An 18214-nucleotide genomic window follows, 5' to 3' on the forward strand; every position below is an offset into this window, starting at 1 on the left:
TATTGCATGCACGCCATGGTGCATGATGCTAAGAAGTATGAGTAAAGGGAATACCCAGTTTTTCCTAGGTGCAGGGAGTCATCATGAACAATGCTCAGCCTTTCATTAAATGTTATTCTCACTGCCTATGCTGAAAAGCAGACATTCTATTTCTCCCTATGTGGCCCAAGGGATAGGGGAAGGAGAACCTGAGAGAAGAATAAAGGGACAATTAAGACCTATAAAAAAAATCTTGCTATTCCTACTTGGTCCTGCAACTTACTACTCTGTGGACTTCTCCCATCTGTGTGTTCGCCTTCAGGTTTGTGGTGCTCTTAGAATCTCTGCTATTTACACCAGGCCTTTCCTAGGCATAGATTTTGATCTATGGTTTTCTCATTTTATCTGATGCCTTAAGATTTTAAGATTTTAAAGATTTTTAGGTATATATACATCTTATTATTTTATAGGATTTGGAGACAGAAGGGAAGCTTCCCAAATAATCACCTCTGGAATTTCTTGATGATGATATCTCTCCAAATTTAATAGCAAGGAGAAGGAAAGTTGTGGGACAAAGGGAAGAAAAAAAAAAGGACTTATTCCACATATTTAAAGAAAAGTTTTTACAAACACATAAATACAAAATGCTTAACCTTTGACTCTAACTTGTTTTTTTAAAATTTTATACTAATGAGATATTCTTCTTCATTTTTAGGTTTTGAATATAATCATGGCCAAACCTTATGAATTTAATTGGCAGAAGGAAGTTCCTTCCTTTTTGCAAGAAGGAGCAGTTTTTGACAGATATGAAGAGGTAAAGAAATGATATTAATATTTTCTCTCAAAACATTCTGATAATTATTTAATTTTAATTGCAGTATTAAGTAAATAATCTTTGACCTACTAAGAATGTCTTTGGGATTTATATGTTGGAATCATTGGAAAAAGGAAAGTTATGAGACGTAACAATGTTAATAATACTATAAATTATTGAGTGCTCACTCTGTGCCAAATGATCTTCTAAGCACTTTATGTGTATGATTTGTGTAACTTTTCACAATAGTCTTATAAGGTTGTTGCTATTAATATTCTCAGTTTACAGATGGATTTCATGGAGTAACAGTTTTTGCTTAATGAAGTTCTTTTGGCAGATTTCCTACATGTAACTTTCTGTTTTATAAATGCAATAGTGATTGGACTTTGTACTAGTCATTTGCTTTGCTAATTTCATTTATACAGACCTGTATGACCAAATCTTTGCATGCCTCTGCTTCTATCATTTATTGTCTGTGCCCCTGCAAGGTGGTGATGGCTTCAGATTTTCTATAGAGCAGGGGCTTTGGGCCACAGATCTATTCATAAGGGCTGGGTAGGTGAGTTGAAGCTCATTTGCATTGTACATGCATTGTTTTTTTTAGATTGTACTTGAATTTAAGGTGACTTGGAGGGAAAGGTGTATGATGAAATTGATGTTGCCTCCAAGGCAAAGTAAAATGTAAAACTTATTAAAACTTCATTTGGAGTCAGAGTTAGTTTCTTTCAAAATCAGTGAAATATGTGTGGTAGCTAGTTGGCTGCTCCTCCCATATGCTGGGATTGTCATGTGCAGAAACTACCTTTTCATGAGGTCTTCTGTTGGCTGGTATAGCTTAGTACTTGTTGACTTGGTTTTTCTAAGGAGTATATCATAGTATTCTCTGGATTTATAGAATAGTCACTTTTTAAGTAAACAACATTGAGAAGGGCAAAGGATGAACCCAATTGTAGCCACTAATCCTTGTTTGAGTTAAAATATTGAAGTGATAGCTATTCATATTTCTGAAGCTTTTATCACTTCCAGGAAATAACAGCTAACTGCATTATGGTATAAGACAAAACAAAATAATATTTCACTACCTAGAGGCAACCACTGTTAATTCTTTGGCAGTTTTCTTCTAGTATTTTGCTTTTCTATTTCCTTTTCTTTTTTTCTTTTCTCTTGCATTAGTTGAGATTATAGATTAATCTTCTAAAAATATAAAATGAATCTTATTTCTTTTTTTTCTTTCTTTTTTATTTTTTTTGAGTTGGAGTCTCACTCTGTCGTCCAGACTAGAGTGCAGTGGCCACTTCCAGCCACCGCAGCCTCGCCTGCTGGGCTCTGACAATCCTTCCACCTCAGCCTTCCAAGTAGCCAGAATTACAGGCATGCGCTACCACGCCCAGCTGATTTTTTTATTTATTGTAGAGATGAGGTCTCGCTACCCAGGCGGGTCATGAACCCACCTGCTCAGGCAATCCACTCACCTCGGCCTCCCAAAGGTGCAGGATTACAGGCTGAGCCACCGAGCCTGGCTTATTTCTTATATATTTAAAATGCTTCCACGACTTCCCACTACAGGATAAAGGAAACACCTCAAAATGTAATAGAAGACTTTCCCTAATTTGACTGCTGCCTAATTAATAGTTTTATTTTTCATCAGTTTCCTACAATTATCCTATGCTTTATCTGTAGCAAACCAATTCCCCCGTAAACTATTCTGTTACATGCTTTGTACATGCTTCTTCATCTTCCTGAAATGCATTTGTTCTAACTTTCTTGATTGGTAAACTTCTACTCAACCTTCAGAACCCAGATGGGAAATTTACACCTCTGTAATTTCTTCCTTGACCATTTCAATAAAAGGTGACAACTTTTTCATGCCACCATGAATCTACAATTGAACATATTACCCTGCCTTTGTATTAGTATTTCTGTCTCTCCAACTATTTTCTGACTTTCTTAAGAAGTAAAGGGCCATGTTTTACTTATCTTTCTCCAGGGACTAGCAGAATGCTTGCAACTGCCAAATTCATTGTAGATGTCTAGCATCAAAAAAGATTTTATGTACAATTGGCTCCAAATCAGTCTTTTCATTTTTATTTTTGAAAGCAGGATTTGTTGAGAGGATAGAAAAGTTACCACAGTGGAAGGAGACCTGAGGGGGTTGCCCCAGTCTGTTTTTTAATTTATTAGTTTATTCTTTGATAATGAACATGGTGAAAGGACTTCATAATCCTTGAGACCCTTGTAGAGATCTAAGCTTCAACTGATTCAAAATATTAGGATAAGCCATATAAAATTTTCATTTTTAAAATAAAAAATTATTACTGTCAACAATATTATACAGCTCACACCTAATACAAAGTAAATTATTGCACCTGACTACTTTTATCTACTTTCTGCAACTTGACAGAGAAGGCCAAGGACTAACTTAGATGTGTATCCAAGTTTTTCTCACAGGTAAGCCAGGTCTGGGTTGGGTATCAGTGTCACCAGGATGACAGTTTAGGGGAGAAAAAATATTATCTTTTATTTGCCCATTGCTAGGTAATGGTTGAGACCCCCATAACAAAAGACAGACTAACAAGAAAAAAAGCATATACATGTATTTAATATAAGTTTTACAGTGTACAGGAACCTTCAGAAATGAACACTCAAAGAAACAGGGAAACTGCCTATTTTTATGTTTAGGTTTGATAGAGAGTGGGCAGTCATGCAGAAATATGACTGGATAAAAGGGGGTTTGTCTAATAGCAATAAACTGGGGAGAACTTGACAAGGCATGTCCAGATTCTTCTGTCTTCCTTATGTTTGCAGTTTTCTAAGCCAATTTTCTGGGTTCTGGAAATCTATAGAATAATTTAAAAATACCACATGGCCGCTAATAATTCAGAGAAGGTCATTTTGAAGAGATTAAATTTAATAACTAGCTGAATATGTTTTCTACTGACATGTAAGCAAAAACATACTGTAGACAAAAGCACTTAATAAATAAAGTGAAATGTGAGTTGATGAACAGAAGTTTGTCATCATGTGTATTTTTTTCCCACATGGTAATATTCTTTGGTATTAATTATCACAGCTCATATTAGGAAATACTGGTAACCTGTGCTTCTAAAGGCCTTTGCTTTTCTTCTGGGTTTTTCTGAAAATGAGGTAAACTTAGAAGGAAGTAACCCCCTTGAGCAAGAGTAAATACCACCGAATTAAGCTTTCAACTTTTTTTGAGTGCTATTTTACTAGGATTTTGAGCAAAAACATTTCAACTTTATAAAGTAAACATGTCTCCTCATAATAACATATTAAACCAGAAAGCCAAATAGTATTTCAAGCTGGATGACAGCCAGATTTTTAGGCCATTATTTCTCAATCCTATAAGATTTTGTTCTTTGGAGTCAGAACCATGAAAATAGTCAAGGCCACAAAATGTAAGCAAAAAAAGGTTTGTTTCTACAGTTTGTGTGTGAACAGCCTAGAGAGATGACAACAGCCAGCCAGAGGGAGGAACAGGAATTAGAGAAAAAAACCTACGCATCACAAAAGCGTCGCGGCAAAGGGACCTTTTGTGAAGGGGCATAAATGCTCTCAGCACCATATGACAACTTATTAACATCATGATGTCCTGAAATATCAGGCAAACATTAAATTATGTTCCGTGTATTTGCTTAATGACAGCAAGGAAGCATCTTAAGCAGGAAATAATCATTTACTAGGTCAGGAAAAAAATGTTTAGTAGCCTCTACTTTCGATATATTATTAGTAGCCTCTATTTTCAACATTTTATTATTGACAAAATAGTATATATTTTGTCAATATAATATTTATTTATGTATTTATTTATTTATATTCTGCATTACTAAGGAATTCTTTTTTAGGCAGCCAAATTTTTGAAACCTACATAATGTGGCATCTGACTGCATTACCATGCCACTTCTGAATCAGTATTTTTCTAACTTGTTTTTGTTTGACTTATATTTTTGTTTGACTTATATTTTGTTTCCTAAGTGATGCTTAATATTAAATCTTTGAAGTAAATTTTTGTCTCTTGTGGAGGAGAAAAATAGCAGTGCTCTGAAAAACACGTGTGACAGCTGTCTCAAACTCACCCAATCCGTTAACTTTCCTTTAAGACCCATATTAAAGATCTGAAGACCTCATCTCATGGCAGGTTAGGCCCGCCCCGGGCTTTCCTAGAACTCCTAGAAGGTTAGACTCTCTTGGTGATAGCTTGAGTCCTGAAATGCCTTGTTACCTCTCAGTTTTCAGGACTGTTGCCTACTCCAATTTGTTTTCCTCCCTAAACCTATTATGTCTCAGATTAGAGGTAGACTTTTTTTTTTTTTTTTTTGAGTTGGAGTCTCACTCTGTCGCCCAGACTGGAGTGCAGTGGCCGCTCCCGGCCACCGCAGCCTCGACCTGCTGGGCTCCGGCGATCCTTCCGCCTCAGCCTTCCAAGTAGCTGGAACTACAGGCGCGCCCTACCACGCCCGGCTGATTTTTTGATTTATTGTAGAGATGAGGTCTCGCTGCCCAGGCGGGTCACATGCCCGTGGGCTCAGGCAGTCCACTCACCTCAGCCTCCCAAAGGCGCGGGATTACAGGCTGAGCCACCAAGCTCAGCTAGAGGTAGACTTTTACTGAAGATTTGTTGACAGCTGATCAGAATTGCAGCCCACAGCAAGACACGCCCTAAGATTAAAAATTAGAGATCTTGCTAAATAGATTTCATTAGCCAAACTGGTCAAAAGTTATCTCTTTTTGTGTTCTTTTGTCTCACTCTTCAACACCAGGAAGTATGTTACTACTTCTTTTATTTTTTTAATTGCCAATCTCCCCCTCCCCCACCAGAGTCCTTTTCCATTTCACTCTTTTCAAGTTGCCACTTTTTTTTTTCTTTTTTAAAATTATTTTAAAGATGTGGGGTATAATTCAGGATTTGGTACATAAGTGGTCATCATACAGGTAAAGTGTGGGTACCCTTATTGATGTTACATACTCCCCCCTTCCCTGGCAGTGTCCCACTACTGCCAATCCTTTTCTTATAGTATTATAATAATGTTCAGGGTCTGCTTATGAGCAAGTACATGTAGTACTCAGTTATTTGTTTCCATGATAAATCACTGAGTATTATAGGCTCTAATTCCATCCAAGTTGCTGCAAAGTTCATAATTTTGTTTTTCTTTATGAAGTTGCCTCCTTCTTAAACTGTTTTTAAAAAAATTCTCTATAAAGCAAAAGAGGAAAAACTGAAAATTCAAGTCCCTTCTCATCCAAAGCTGTTTGGCTCCCTTTTTACCTCAAACTCTTCCATCTAGTCCCCATTGAGAGTTTCCCTTTTGCATAATCATGAAGATCAATGTATGTACTTCAAAAAACATCTAGAAAGAGTTGTATACATAAGAAGTAGTCGACTGTCTTAGATAAGCATTCACCAGCAGAACTTTCCACAGTGAAGGGTGTGGTCTCCATCTATGCTACCCATTAGAGCAGACACTAGCCATATGTGACTGTTCAGGACTTGAAATGTGGCTAGTAAGGACAGAAGGACTGAGTTTTTAGTCTTATTCACTTTTAATTAAGTTACATTTAATGTTACATAGCTACGTGTGGCTAGTGGCTGCCTTATTGGATGGCATAGACACCACCCAACTAAATACCACAGGCTGTTCATCAGTGAAGCAAAGCATTTTTCAAATACCATTTTAAAGAAACTAAAACAACAACCCTCATATAAAGTATTTTCATTGAAAGATTAACTCCTTAGTGAGGACACCAGTGAATAATAAAGCTAGTTCAAGAAGAACACTTGGGGAAGAGTTTTATATAGTCAGGCAAGGAAAACTGGAATAAATGTTGTTAATTCGATTCAAAACTGGTTAGTACACTATAAGGCAATAAAACTACAACCTGTTAGGAGTTTTTTTTCCCTACTAGACACAAATTGTATGCATCTTTATAGAACAACAAAATAAAATGTGTAACTTATCTATTTAACTTCAAAAAATCTCAGCCCTAAACAATAGTAGATAGTAAGTTAAAGCAAAGGTATATTCTTCTATAGAAATAAATCATTCTTGGGTGGGTCTTTTAAACAGTGCTCTGATGTAACACTGAAAAGATAGCCCTCTTTATGTCTTTTTTCCAAGTTTTGGATGATTTAAATTAAATGGTATGACAGAGTCAAGATACATTTGTATTTACACTGAAAGATATTTGCAAAAAACATCATAATGATGATAATATTGATTTTTCAACCTTTAGAACCAGCCTAAAGGTAGACAAAACATTTACTTATTATTGACCAAACAGAATGAAAAAGCAGTCACTTTTTCTATGTAATGTAAGGGTGCAGACAGATGACAGATGTTGGAAGGTAGAAGAACTGGAGAAATGGAGGAAAAGACCAGAGGCTTAATATTCTCAGTGAGGAGAGAAGGTTAATAGTTGATGGGACTGAAAATGTAAGCTTGTGCCTATGATTTAAAGTATACAAGTAGACAATCACAAAACCCAAAATTAAATAATTTAAAATTTGGAGTAGGGGGAGCAAAGTAGGGAAAATGAGTTAAATGGAATTAAATGTCTGAATTTTTATCCCAAGGAGCCTATTCCTGCATGTGCCTGGCGTTCAGTTACTAGCTGTCTTGTCATGAGTCCCATTTTTTAAAGCTTCTACCCTTACTAGAATTAGACATATAAAACAAAACAAAGTAAGTTTTGATGTCGCTTTATTATCCATCAAATAAAGTACAGGCTTCTCAGTTTGAAACTCCAGGTCCTTGGCATGTGGCCCTGTAACTCGCCCTCCCACTCCTTGCCCCAGCAATCCTGTTGCGATGAGGAAGGTGTTGGAAGTGCTTCTCGTGGCATTAAAAAAGAGAACAAGAGGAAGGGACAGCAGGGTAAGGGGACTGACCTTGGAAGCCCCAGGGAGGAGGCCCCTTTCAGGTTGAGTCTTGATTGATGAATCAGTTAACCAATCAGAGCATGGGTAGTATAAGGGGCGAGGCCAGGGCTTATGCGAGGGCATAGATGTGACAGCCAATTATATTGGGGTGGTGGCTTGTCCAGCTGGGACAGAAGGTGGGTGGTGGAGTACAGGGGTGAAGCTACAGAGACAGAATTTCCCACATCATAAATGGCTTTACTTTCCAAACTTTGGTATTAGATCCTGAAGGCTATAGGGAGTCTCTGATGGGTTTCAGTAGGGAAGTAACAAATTCCGGGTGATGAAAAAGGAGCATTAGATATTTGGATTAGTTCTGTGAATAGTCTGGGAGGGTAGTGTTGGGAATGAAAGACCCGATGGACAGTTGGTTGGACACATGGAAAAATAAGGAAGATTTTCAGTATGGGAATAAATCAGAGGATTTTCTAACCTGGTAGATGTAGAAGGTAAGGGAGAGTAAAAAGTATAGGATGCAGTTGAGATTTCCAGCACAGGAACCCACATAAGGCAAAGAGAATGCCAAGAAGGAGTACACGTGTGAATGCACTTATGTTGTTCCTCTCCTGGAAGTGAGAAAAAAACCAAAGCAAAAGCAGTATTGATCCTTATGTCTTCAGTGGTACCCACGCAGCATGTAAGTAGTCACTAATAATAAGTTGGGCAGAAAGGAAATTGAAGAATAAAGTAGATGATCCAGGAGGATGAACAGATAGGTCATCCCCCATTCCCAGGGTGACTGTTAGCATCTATCTGGTGGGATTAAAGGATGGGGGGTCTCAGAGACCCTCACAGCCACAGACTTCTTCCTCCCAGTCTATCAAGTGGGTGATGCCTCATTCCTCAGGATGAAGGAATTTGCTTTTAATGTTAATACTCTATACGAATAGTTGTTTTAAGCCAAGTATTGATGTTAGACTTTTATAACAAGATTTTGGAGTAGGTCTCTTGCCTCTCCACTAACTATGGGAATAATACGAGATGAACTCAGGTGTCTAAAGGCTGAAGCTTGAACCACAACCAGTTTCCTAAAGTTTCACCTTGACCCTGTCTGCCCATTAGACTCACCTGGAGATCTCTCCCTTCATCTGGAAAGATTTTCATAAATTCATATGCCCGCTTCCTCCTGAGGTGTTACCTAAGTGATCTGGTTTGGGACTCAGGCATCAGTATTTTTAAAAATTCTGTTCTGGTGAACCGAATATGCAGTCAAGTTTGAGAACCACTGCCCTGAAGGATGACCTTTTGGAACATTGTTGACGCCACGTTTATTGGATGATGACCTGAGAGTGAGTTATTGAGCAAACTTAGGGGGAAAATCATATTGAGGGTTTTTGTTTTTGTTTTTGTTTTTTTGAGATGGAGTCTAACTCTGTTGCCCAGGCTGGAGTGCAGTGGCACATTCACGGCCACCACAGCGTCGACGCTGTGGGCTCTGGCAATCCTTCCGTTTCAGTCTTCCAAGTAGCCGGAACTACAGGTGTGTGCTACCATGCCTAGTTAAAATTTTTTTTTTTTGAGTTAGAGTCTCACTCTGTCACTCAGACTGGAATGCAGTGGCTGCTCGTGGCCACCGCAGCCTCGACCTGCTGGGCTCCGGCGATCCTTCTGCCTCAGCCTTCCAAGTAGCTGGAACTATAGGTGCATGCTACCACGCCTGGCTAATTTTTGATTTATTGTAGAGATGAGGTCTCACCAAGTTGCCTGGGTGGGTCTTGAACCCGCGGGCTCAGGCAATCCACTCACCTCAGCCTCCCAAAGCACTGGGACTACAGGCTGAGCCACTGAGCCTGGTAAAAAAATTTTTTTTAATGGTAGAGACCAGTTCTGGCCAAGTTGCCCAGGCTGGTCTGAAACCCTCAGACTCAGGCAATCCACTCACCTCGACCTCCCAAAATGCTGGGATTACAGGCTGAGCCACTGAGCCCAGCCTACTGAGGTTTTATCAGCCTGAATGGAAAGCCTGTCTATGCAGAAAGTTTTGAGGAAAAAAGAAACACCAACAATTGGAATACTCTAAATTATAACTCAGGGTAAGACTGTGTATGTGTTTATGCGTACATATTATATTCTGTATGTTGTATGAGAATTATCATATTGAAATCATTAGACTACAACAACCTATATAGCAGCTTACCAATGTTAGACAATCTTCAGTACATTTGGCCCTTTAATGATTCAGAAATGTGCTTTAAGTTTTACCAGAGGCAACATTGTTACATCAGTTATAGTATGGAAATGAAGGGACAAATGCAAAGGAGTTTTCTTAGATGAAATTTAGAACAGGTTTTATAACATAGAAGCACTATCATTGAAACAAAGAACTGAAGACCACATGTTCTCACTCATAAATGAGACCTGAACATTAATCACAATAGTACAAGGGAGGGATTGGCAGTCACAGGGATACTGCCAGGGGAGGGAGGGTAAGGGAGCACACACCAACAAATAGAGTACCTAAACCAGGGGAAGTGATGACCAGTTGGAAGCCCAAACTTCACCTGCATGTTGATTACTTATGTACCTAATCCTGACTTGTACCTCACATTTCTATAATGAAATAAAGTGTAAAAAAAAGAGTCATTATTATTACAATACTACATCATTGTAATCATGATATTGTTTGAAAGCCATTACAACTTCATCCATGCTGCCCAGCCACTTTTCTACAGGGCCAAAATAAAGTAGTGAACAAAACAAAGTCTCAGTCCTTGGGGAGTATACAATCCAGTGGCAGGAAACAGACAGTACACCATAAGCATGGAAATGAGCCCAGTCACATGTGTATTAAACCCTTCAAGGAAGTCCAATGCACACTCAAGTATGAGGATAAATGGTATAGAACCAGACTGAGGAGCTTAGATTTCATTCTCATTGCTACGGGAAGCCATTTTCAATAGGGACTGACATGATTGGATTTACATTTTGGGAGTTACTACAGTAGCTGTACGGAGGATTTTTCAGGGGAGGCCAAAGGGTTGCAGAACACCAGGGCTTTAAGTAAGATAATCCTCTCTTTTACTGGTTGTGTCTCCGTAGGCAGTTTTCTTAACATCTCTGTGCTAGAAAATAGAGGATGTGAAGGTGGGCGGGTCTGAAGAGTATCAGTTGTTCACCTAAGGATTCTGAATCTTCACCCACCTGGCTTCTTTCTTATCATAGCTATGTGACTTCTTCCTGATGTGATAAGAAAGCTGAGGCCAGGCAAAAGGATATTACCTGGGTACTAGCCTAAACACTGAAACAACCCAAAGCAGCAAGAACTCGAGTCAATCAGATTTTTGTAAAAACACTCAGACCCATTACTTCCTCCACACCAGCCTTTGAAATAACAGTACTGATAATGTTATCTGAGCTCTCCTGCTCCCAAAGCTCAGAGCTCTTTGTCATCTATGCATGAGACATTTAAGGAAAGATCTGTGTGATTTGGAAAGTTCCACAAAGTAAGTGAACTTTGAAGACGAAAGACTCTGGTTTGAACTTTGTCCCTGATATTTATAAGGTATGACCTTGAGCAATTCCCTTCACCTGTCTGAGTGAGCATCAGTCTCATTTCAAATGGAAACAACATACCTCCTCCAAAAAGTGGGAGAGTACAAGGTGCCCAGTGTGCATGGATGCTTCTTCAAAGTGAATATTCCACCACAGTTGAGATCACATCTATTTCGTTGTATCCATTCCAGGTGCTTACCCAGAGTAAATAAAATGTTCAGCCAATCACTCAGTGAACCCTGTTGCAAATTATAACAGTGCTTAGCATTCATCATCAGACTCCCAGTAATGAAATTCTAAAGTTTCTGGTAGTAAATGGCTTTTAATGTCTCCTACTTTAGATTTGTACTTTTAACACAGAGTGAAGGGTTAACTAATTAACAGAAGATCAGAGTAATCTTAGGTTTTTGTCACATAAATTTATGGTATGTATTTGTTCCTTTAGCTGTGGGTAAGATTAAGAGAGCAATTTCAAATCGCAAAGTTAACTGACCCGCCCTCCATCCCCATCTGTCTCTTAGAAGAAGGAAAAGCCACCTGTCTCAGTGCAAAGGAAGGCGTTTCTTGATTGGAAAATGAAAATATACATGCTAAATAAGAGGTACACAAAAGAGTGTTAAGTTGTACAGACCGATATTCTAGAATTTGAAGACTGGAGAAGTCTAAAAGTACTGGCGCTATCAGAGACAATTTTCCCAAGGAGGAATTATCAGACCTCAGTCTCAGCTGACTGGAAGATAAAGTTTCAGGGAGGCACAGAGGACAAGAGTGAGCCTGGTGAGTGAACCTGGTTTGGCATCCCCACTAAGGCAAGTCATTCAGATCTGGAACAGAGTGATGAGGCCTGAAAGACAGGGAGGAAAGGGCATGAGTTAGAAATGTAAAGAGACAAGGCTTCAAGAGGACTCAACTATCGGTCAACAGTTATATCCACTTCTGCTGTTTAACAAACCACTCCAAAGCTTAGTGATTTAAGATAGCAGCCATTTATGGCATCCATGATGCTGGGAGTCAGCGCCCCAGGATAGAGTCAGGTGGGCACACTTAAGGTGTTTGCTGGGTCCACTGGGAACTCTCATCTCCACCTCACTTGAGCTCTCATCCTCCTCCAGGCAGGTGGGAATGTACATTTCTGTGTACAGCCAAGTTTCTGCCACATCCCATAGACCATAGCAAGACACAGTCAGGCACAGACTCAAGGAGTGGAGAGGCACATTCCCCTGCTCAGTGAGGGAAGATGACAAGTCACATTGCAAGGGCTGTGGACACTGGGAGGCTGAAGGATTGTGGGTCTCCTTATAAGCAACCACACTCACTGTAGGGCCTCTATGTAGTAGATCATCTCATGCTGAAAAGATGGAGAACAAGGTCAGCATACTTCTTCTGTGAAGGCCCATGTATTAAATATTTTCAGTTTTACAAGTCCTGCAGTCTCTTTCACAACTACCCTGTCCTTGTAGCACAAAAACAGCCATAGAACATAAACAATATATAGATGGATAGCAGGTGTCTAGCTTAGATGATAAATAAGGACACATAGAAATGAGTAACACATTAGTTTTCATGATAATAATGAAATAATTTCAGTTTTAAGTAGTTTTACTCATTTTCTCTTATTACTGCATTATTATATTTTTAATTTAGTCATTCCCCCACTTCTTTTCCTTGCTTTATTGTGTTAACTTTTGCTGCATAACAAATCATCTTTTTTAAGATGCTCTTTTTTCCCCCCACTTGCTCTTCTCATTTTGAGTTTCCTTCCTCTCTTCGAAGCTTCTTTGGGCTTGCTTTTTACGTTATTTCTTCACAAAAGTAGAAGATAACTCTGTTTCCTGGAGAAATAGAAGCATCTCATCCATGAAATAGTGTCCAAGTCAGTCTCATGGAAAACGCTAATCCTTGAGATCCATGTTTCAAGGGTATAGGAAGGACAGTTTGCTCATGGGAAGACGTGAGATGCATCCATTAGAACACTAGAGAAGGAAATCTGGGTGCTGCTAATTTTATCAGGAGCTTGTGGAAACAATACAGAATAGGCAGAAAGTGTGGAAACAATAAGTCCATTAAATTAAGATATAAAAGTCTAGCTGAGAAGCTATTTGGATCTCTCAAGTATTGTGCTACGCTAAAGAATGGAGTTAAAACTCAACGGCTAAAATTATAATGCTACATTCTCTGTTGCTTCCTTTCAACCTGCAGTGTAAAGAACAAAATGCTCAATAGCAGTCACCTCAAGCCAAGTCTGTGGGCTGCAGGTGAACTGGAGGATGTTGGCCAGGGCATCCTTTTAATTAGGGTTGAGCACTTCAGGCTTGTCGATATCTAGGCTGGTGGTGAAGGGGCCCTAGAGAAGTCCTGGCTTCATTCTCTTTGGAATTACACTCTGTTAATGCAGGGTAGCCTAGCTGTTGGATTAATAAAATTTATTCAAGTATGAACAAATGAATAGTCAGATGAAATATGCTGCGCATTTTTAAATGAATAACTTTGAAGTCACTTCTTGAGTAATACAATCATTTCTTTAAACCTATGCAATTTAATTCCCTGTTCTTAAAAATTATGAGATTATATTTATTGTTGTTACTGTTTTTATTGTTTTACAGAGGATGCTCTATTAGCCAGGGTTTTCCAAATTAACAGAACTAATAGGATGTTGAAAGAAAGGGGTGGGCGGGGGAGAGATAGGTAGATAGATATACAGGAAGACAGGTAGCTATACAAGAAGAGATTCATCATGAGGAATTGGCTCATGTGATTATGGAGACTGAGAAGTCTCATGAACTTCTGCCTACAAGTTAGAGGCCTGTGAAAGTCAATAAAGTAGTTCTGGTTCAAACTTGAAGGCCTGAGAACAAGGGGAGCCAATGATGTATAAGCTCCAGTCAGAGTCCAAAGACCCGAAAACCAGAAGCACCAGTATCTAAGGGCAGGAAAAGATGGATGCCCCACATCAAGAGACAGTGAATTTACCCTTCCTTTGTCCTATTTAAGTCCTCGAGAGATGGGATAATGCTCACCTGTTTTGGTGAGAGCAGATCTTAGTTACTCATTCTCTTCACTCAAATACTAATCTCTTCAGAAACACCTTCACAGACATACACAGAAATAATGTTTTACTAGCTATCTGGGCCACTTTTATCCGTAAAGTTAACACACAAAATTAACCATAACAGGTGTGTGTGTGTGTGTGTGTGTGTGTGTGTGTGTGTGTGTGTGTGCTTACAATAAAAATATCTACCACCATAAGCACTTACTAGATGTCAAACTTGTACTTGACAAGTGGTATCCAAACATCATATCACTTAAGCCTTATAACAATCTTGTAGGTAAGTAGGTCTTTTTGACCTCATTTTGCAGTTTACAAAACTGAAACTTAAATTGCTTAAGTTTCTTGTTCTAGGTCCCATAAGCTGGTCACAGACTTAGCAGAAAGATTGCATACCAGCTAGCCTACAATGCTTCTCCAAGTATGGTTCTAGACCAGCATCAGCAGCACCTGCGAACTTGTTAGAAATGCAGATTATCAGGCCCCATCCTATACCTAAGCAGTCAGAAACTCTGGGATTAGTGTCCAGCACTCTGTGTTTCAAGAGCCCTCCCAGTGATTCTGATGTTACAGCTCAAGTTTGGGAACCACTAGGTAGGCCTAGGGGCAAGATGAGGAGTTTTTAGACTTATCTAGAAGGAAAAAAAACATTAAATCTCGATAGATAAGTTCTTTTTTTTAATTTTTAATTTTTTTTAAGGTGTGGGGTACAATTCAGGGTTAACTATACAAATGTTCGTTATGCAGGTACCCGTGTTGATGAGGTGTGCCCTCCTCCCTGGCGGAATCCCACTACTGCCATATCTAAAGTTCTTTAGAGCCAGTCTCCTTCAAACAGGAAATGCAGATAAAAAGATGAAAAACTGTTGAATAAGAGAGACTTCTTTTCCTAGGTAAACATATTAGACTTTCTTGAACTGTTTGTGTGCCAGGCATGATGAAAAATATTTGACATCAGTCATCTCTTTTTTTTTTTCTATGGATTTATTTTTATTCAGATAAAAATTAATGAATAATGAGCAACCAATACACACCCCAGAGAAGTCAAATCAATACAAACATAGGTTGTATACGATAACTTTTTTTATGTTGGAGAAATAAAAAATAGAATTTAGAAAACCCAAGAAAACATACAATTTAATTGTAAAATGTGTCTTCCCACTTTATCATTATTTTTATCACTAGCAAATAGTTTATTGTGTTCTAAAATCTAGCAGTGTTTACTTCTATTCCACCAAAGGCACATAGTAGATGGAATTAGGAAGGTATAATTGAATAAAATTTGTAATTTATTTTTTATTTATTTATTTTTTTAATCAATATTTTTTATTATGATGTTGTGGGGTACATTTAAGGGTTAGGTATACAAGTACGTTTCATTCAGGTACCCTGTTGATAAGAGGTGTTTCCCCATCCCCAGACAGTTATTTGCTACCGTTGATCCCATCTCCCTCCCCCACCATAGTTTCCCACGACTGTCAGTCATTTTCTTATAGTATTACATTGAATGTTCAAGGTCCATTATATGAGTGAGAACATGTGATACTCAGATCTTTGTTTCTGTGAGAGGTCACTCAGTATTACAGACTCTGGTTCCATCCAGGTTGCTGCGAAATTCATGATTTTGTTCTTTCTTATGGCTGTGTAGTATTCCATCATGTATATGTACCACATTTTTTAAATCCAGTCCTCTTTTGATGGGCAGCATGGTTGCTTCCAGTTTCTTGCTATTGTGAACAAAGCTGCGATAAACATACGTGTGCAGATATCTTTTTTATAGAGTGATTTGAGTTCTTCAGGGTATATTCTCAGTAGGGGGATTGTGGGGTCGTATGGAAGGTCAATATTTAGAGCTTTTAGGAATCGCCATACTGTTTTCCACAGAGGATGCACTAGTTTGCACTCCCACCAACAGTGTAGAAGTGTTCCCTTTTTGCCACACCCTCTCCAGCAGCTGTTATTTTTTGAGTTGTTGATAATTGCCATTCTGACTGGAGTTAGGTGGTATCTCAGTGTGGTTTTGATTTGCATCTCCCTGATGATTGTGAGGTTGAACATTTCTTCATGTGTCTGTTGGCTGCTCAGATGTCTTCCTTTGTGAAGTGTCTGTTCATATCTTTTGCCCATTTTATAATGGGGTTGTTTGTTTTTTTCTTTTCAGCACGTTTGAGTTCCTTGTAGGTCAAAGATGTTAAGCCTTTGTCTGACCTGGTGTTGGCAAATACTTTTTCCCAGTCTGTAGGCTGCCTTCCCTGCTCTCTTGATGGTTTCTTTGGCTTTGCAGAAGCTTGTCAGTTTAATAAGGTCCCACTTGTCTATCTTCTCTCTTATGACCTGTGGGTTTCGGTTTTGTTCAGGAATTGGAGGCCAGTTCTGATTTCCATGAGGGTATGTCCTTCATTTTCTAAGGTTCTTATGGTTTCAGGTTTGACATTTAGGTCTCTGATGCATTTGGAGTTAACCTTTATGCATGGGGATAGATAGGGGTCCTGTTTCAACCTTCTGCATGTGGTCAGCCAGTTTTCCCAGCACCATTTACTGAATAGGTTCTCCTCTCCCCAGTGGTAGGTGGTGGAGGCTTTGTCGAAGATGACTTGGTTGAGAAATTGAAGTTTTGTTTCTGGAATCTCAATTCTATTCCATTGATCTATATGCCTATTCCTAACCAATACCAAGCTGTTTTGATGACTGTAGCTTTATAGTAAAGTTTGAAGTCTGGTAATGTGATACCACCTGCTTTTTTTTTTTTTTTTTTTTTTTTTTTTGCTGAAGATTGTTCTGGCTATTCTTGGATGTTTGTGTTTCCATATGAATTCCTGTGTTGTTTTTTCTAGGTCTGAGAAGAATGTTGCTGGTAATATGATGGGTATTACATTAAATTTGTAGATTGCCTTAGGTAAGATGGACATCTTCACAATGTTGATTCTTCCAATCCATGAGCATGGGATATTTTTCCACTTGTTTGTGTCATCCTTGATTGCTTTGAGCACTGTTTTGTAGTTTTCATTGTAAAGGTCTTTCACGTCTCTGGTTAGGAAGATGCCAAGGTATTTCATTTTTTTGTGGCTATTGTGAATGGAATTGTGTTTTTTATTTGGGTTTCTGTTTGTTTATTATTGGTGTAAAGAAATGCAGTTGTCTTTTGCACATTTATTTCGTATCCTGAGACTTTGCCAAAGGCCTTTATCAGTGTAAGGAGGTTTTTGACAGATTCTCTTGGGTTTTCAAGGTACACAATCATATCATCTGCAAAGAGAGATAACTTGACGTCCTCTTTTCCAATTTGGATACCCCTGATTGCCTTCTCTTTTCTGATTGCTCGAGCCAGAACTTCCAATATTATGTTGAACAGGAGGGGTGACAGTGGGCATCCTTGTCTTGTTCCAGTTTTCAGGGGAAATGGTTCCAATTTTTGTCCATTTAGGAGTATGCTGGCTGTGGGTTTCCTGTAGATGGCTTTTACTATTTTGAGGTATGTTCCCCATATGCCTAGATGTTCAAGGGTTTTTATCAAGAAGGGGTACTGAATTTTATCCAAAGCTTTTTCTGCATCTAATGATATAATCATGTGGTTTTTGTTTTGACATCTGTTGATGTATTTAATTACATTTATAGTTTTATGAATGTTGAACCAGCCTTGCATCCCAGGAATGAAGCCTACTTGGTCATGATGGATGACTTTTGAGATGTATTGTTGAATCCGGTTTGCTAGGATCTTGTTGAGAATTTTAGCATCTATGTTCATCAAAGATATTGGCCTGTAGTTCTCTTTCTTTGTTGGATCTTTACCTGGCTTGGGTATCAATGTGACATTGGCTTCATAAAATGATTTGGGGAGAGTTCCATCTTTTTCAATCGCCTGGAATACCTTTAGTAGGATTGGTATCAGCTCTTCCTTAAATGTCTTGTAGAATTCTGCTGGAAACCCATCTGGACCAGGGCTTTTTTT

At 38.7% G+C, this 18214-nt stretch overlaps 1 protein-coding gene across 4 annotated transcripts in view; it reads left to right on the forward strand.

Moving 5' to 3' along the window:
• The first annotated feature begins 700 nt into the window (after positions 1-700).
• Positions 701-18214, forward strand: part of PLCB4 (phospholipase C beta 4) — a 165850-nt gene continuing 148336 nt past the window's right edge. For all 4 annotated transcript variants that reach the window (XM_008058841.1, XM_008058842.1, XM_021712763.1 and 1 more), the window contains exon 1: positions 701-793. In XM_008058841.1, coding sequence (XP_008057032.1) covers positions 710-793 — 84 coding nt within the window. In that variant the 5' untranslated portion in view covers positions 701-709. The remainder of the gene's footprint in view (positions 794-18214) is intronic.

The sequence above is a fragment of the Carlito syrichta genome, unplaced genomic scaffold, assembly GCF_000164805.1.
Source record: "Carlito syrichta isolate Samal-C Ts95f unplaced genomic scaffold, Tarsius_syrichta-2.0.1 Scaffold303642, whole genome shotgun sequence".
Lineage (NCBI taxonomy): Eukaryota > Metazoa > Chordata > Mammalia > Primates > Tarsiidae > Carlito > Carlito syrichta.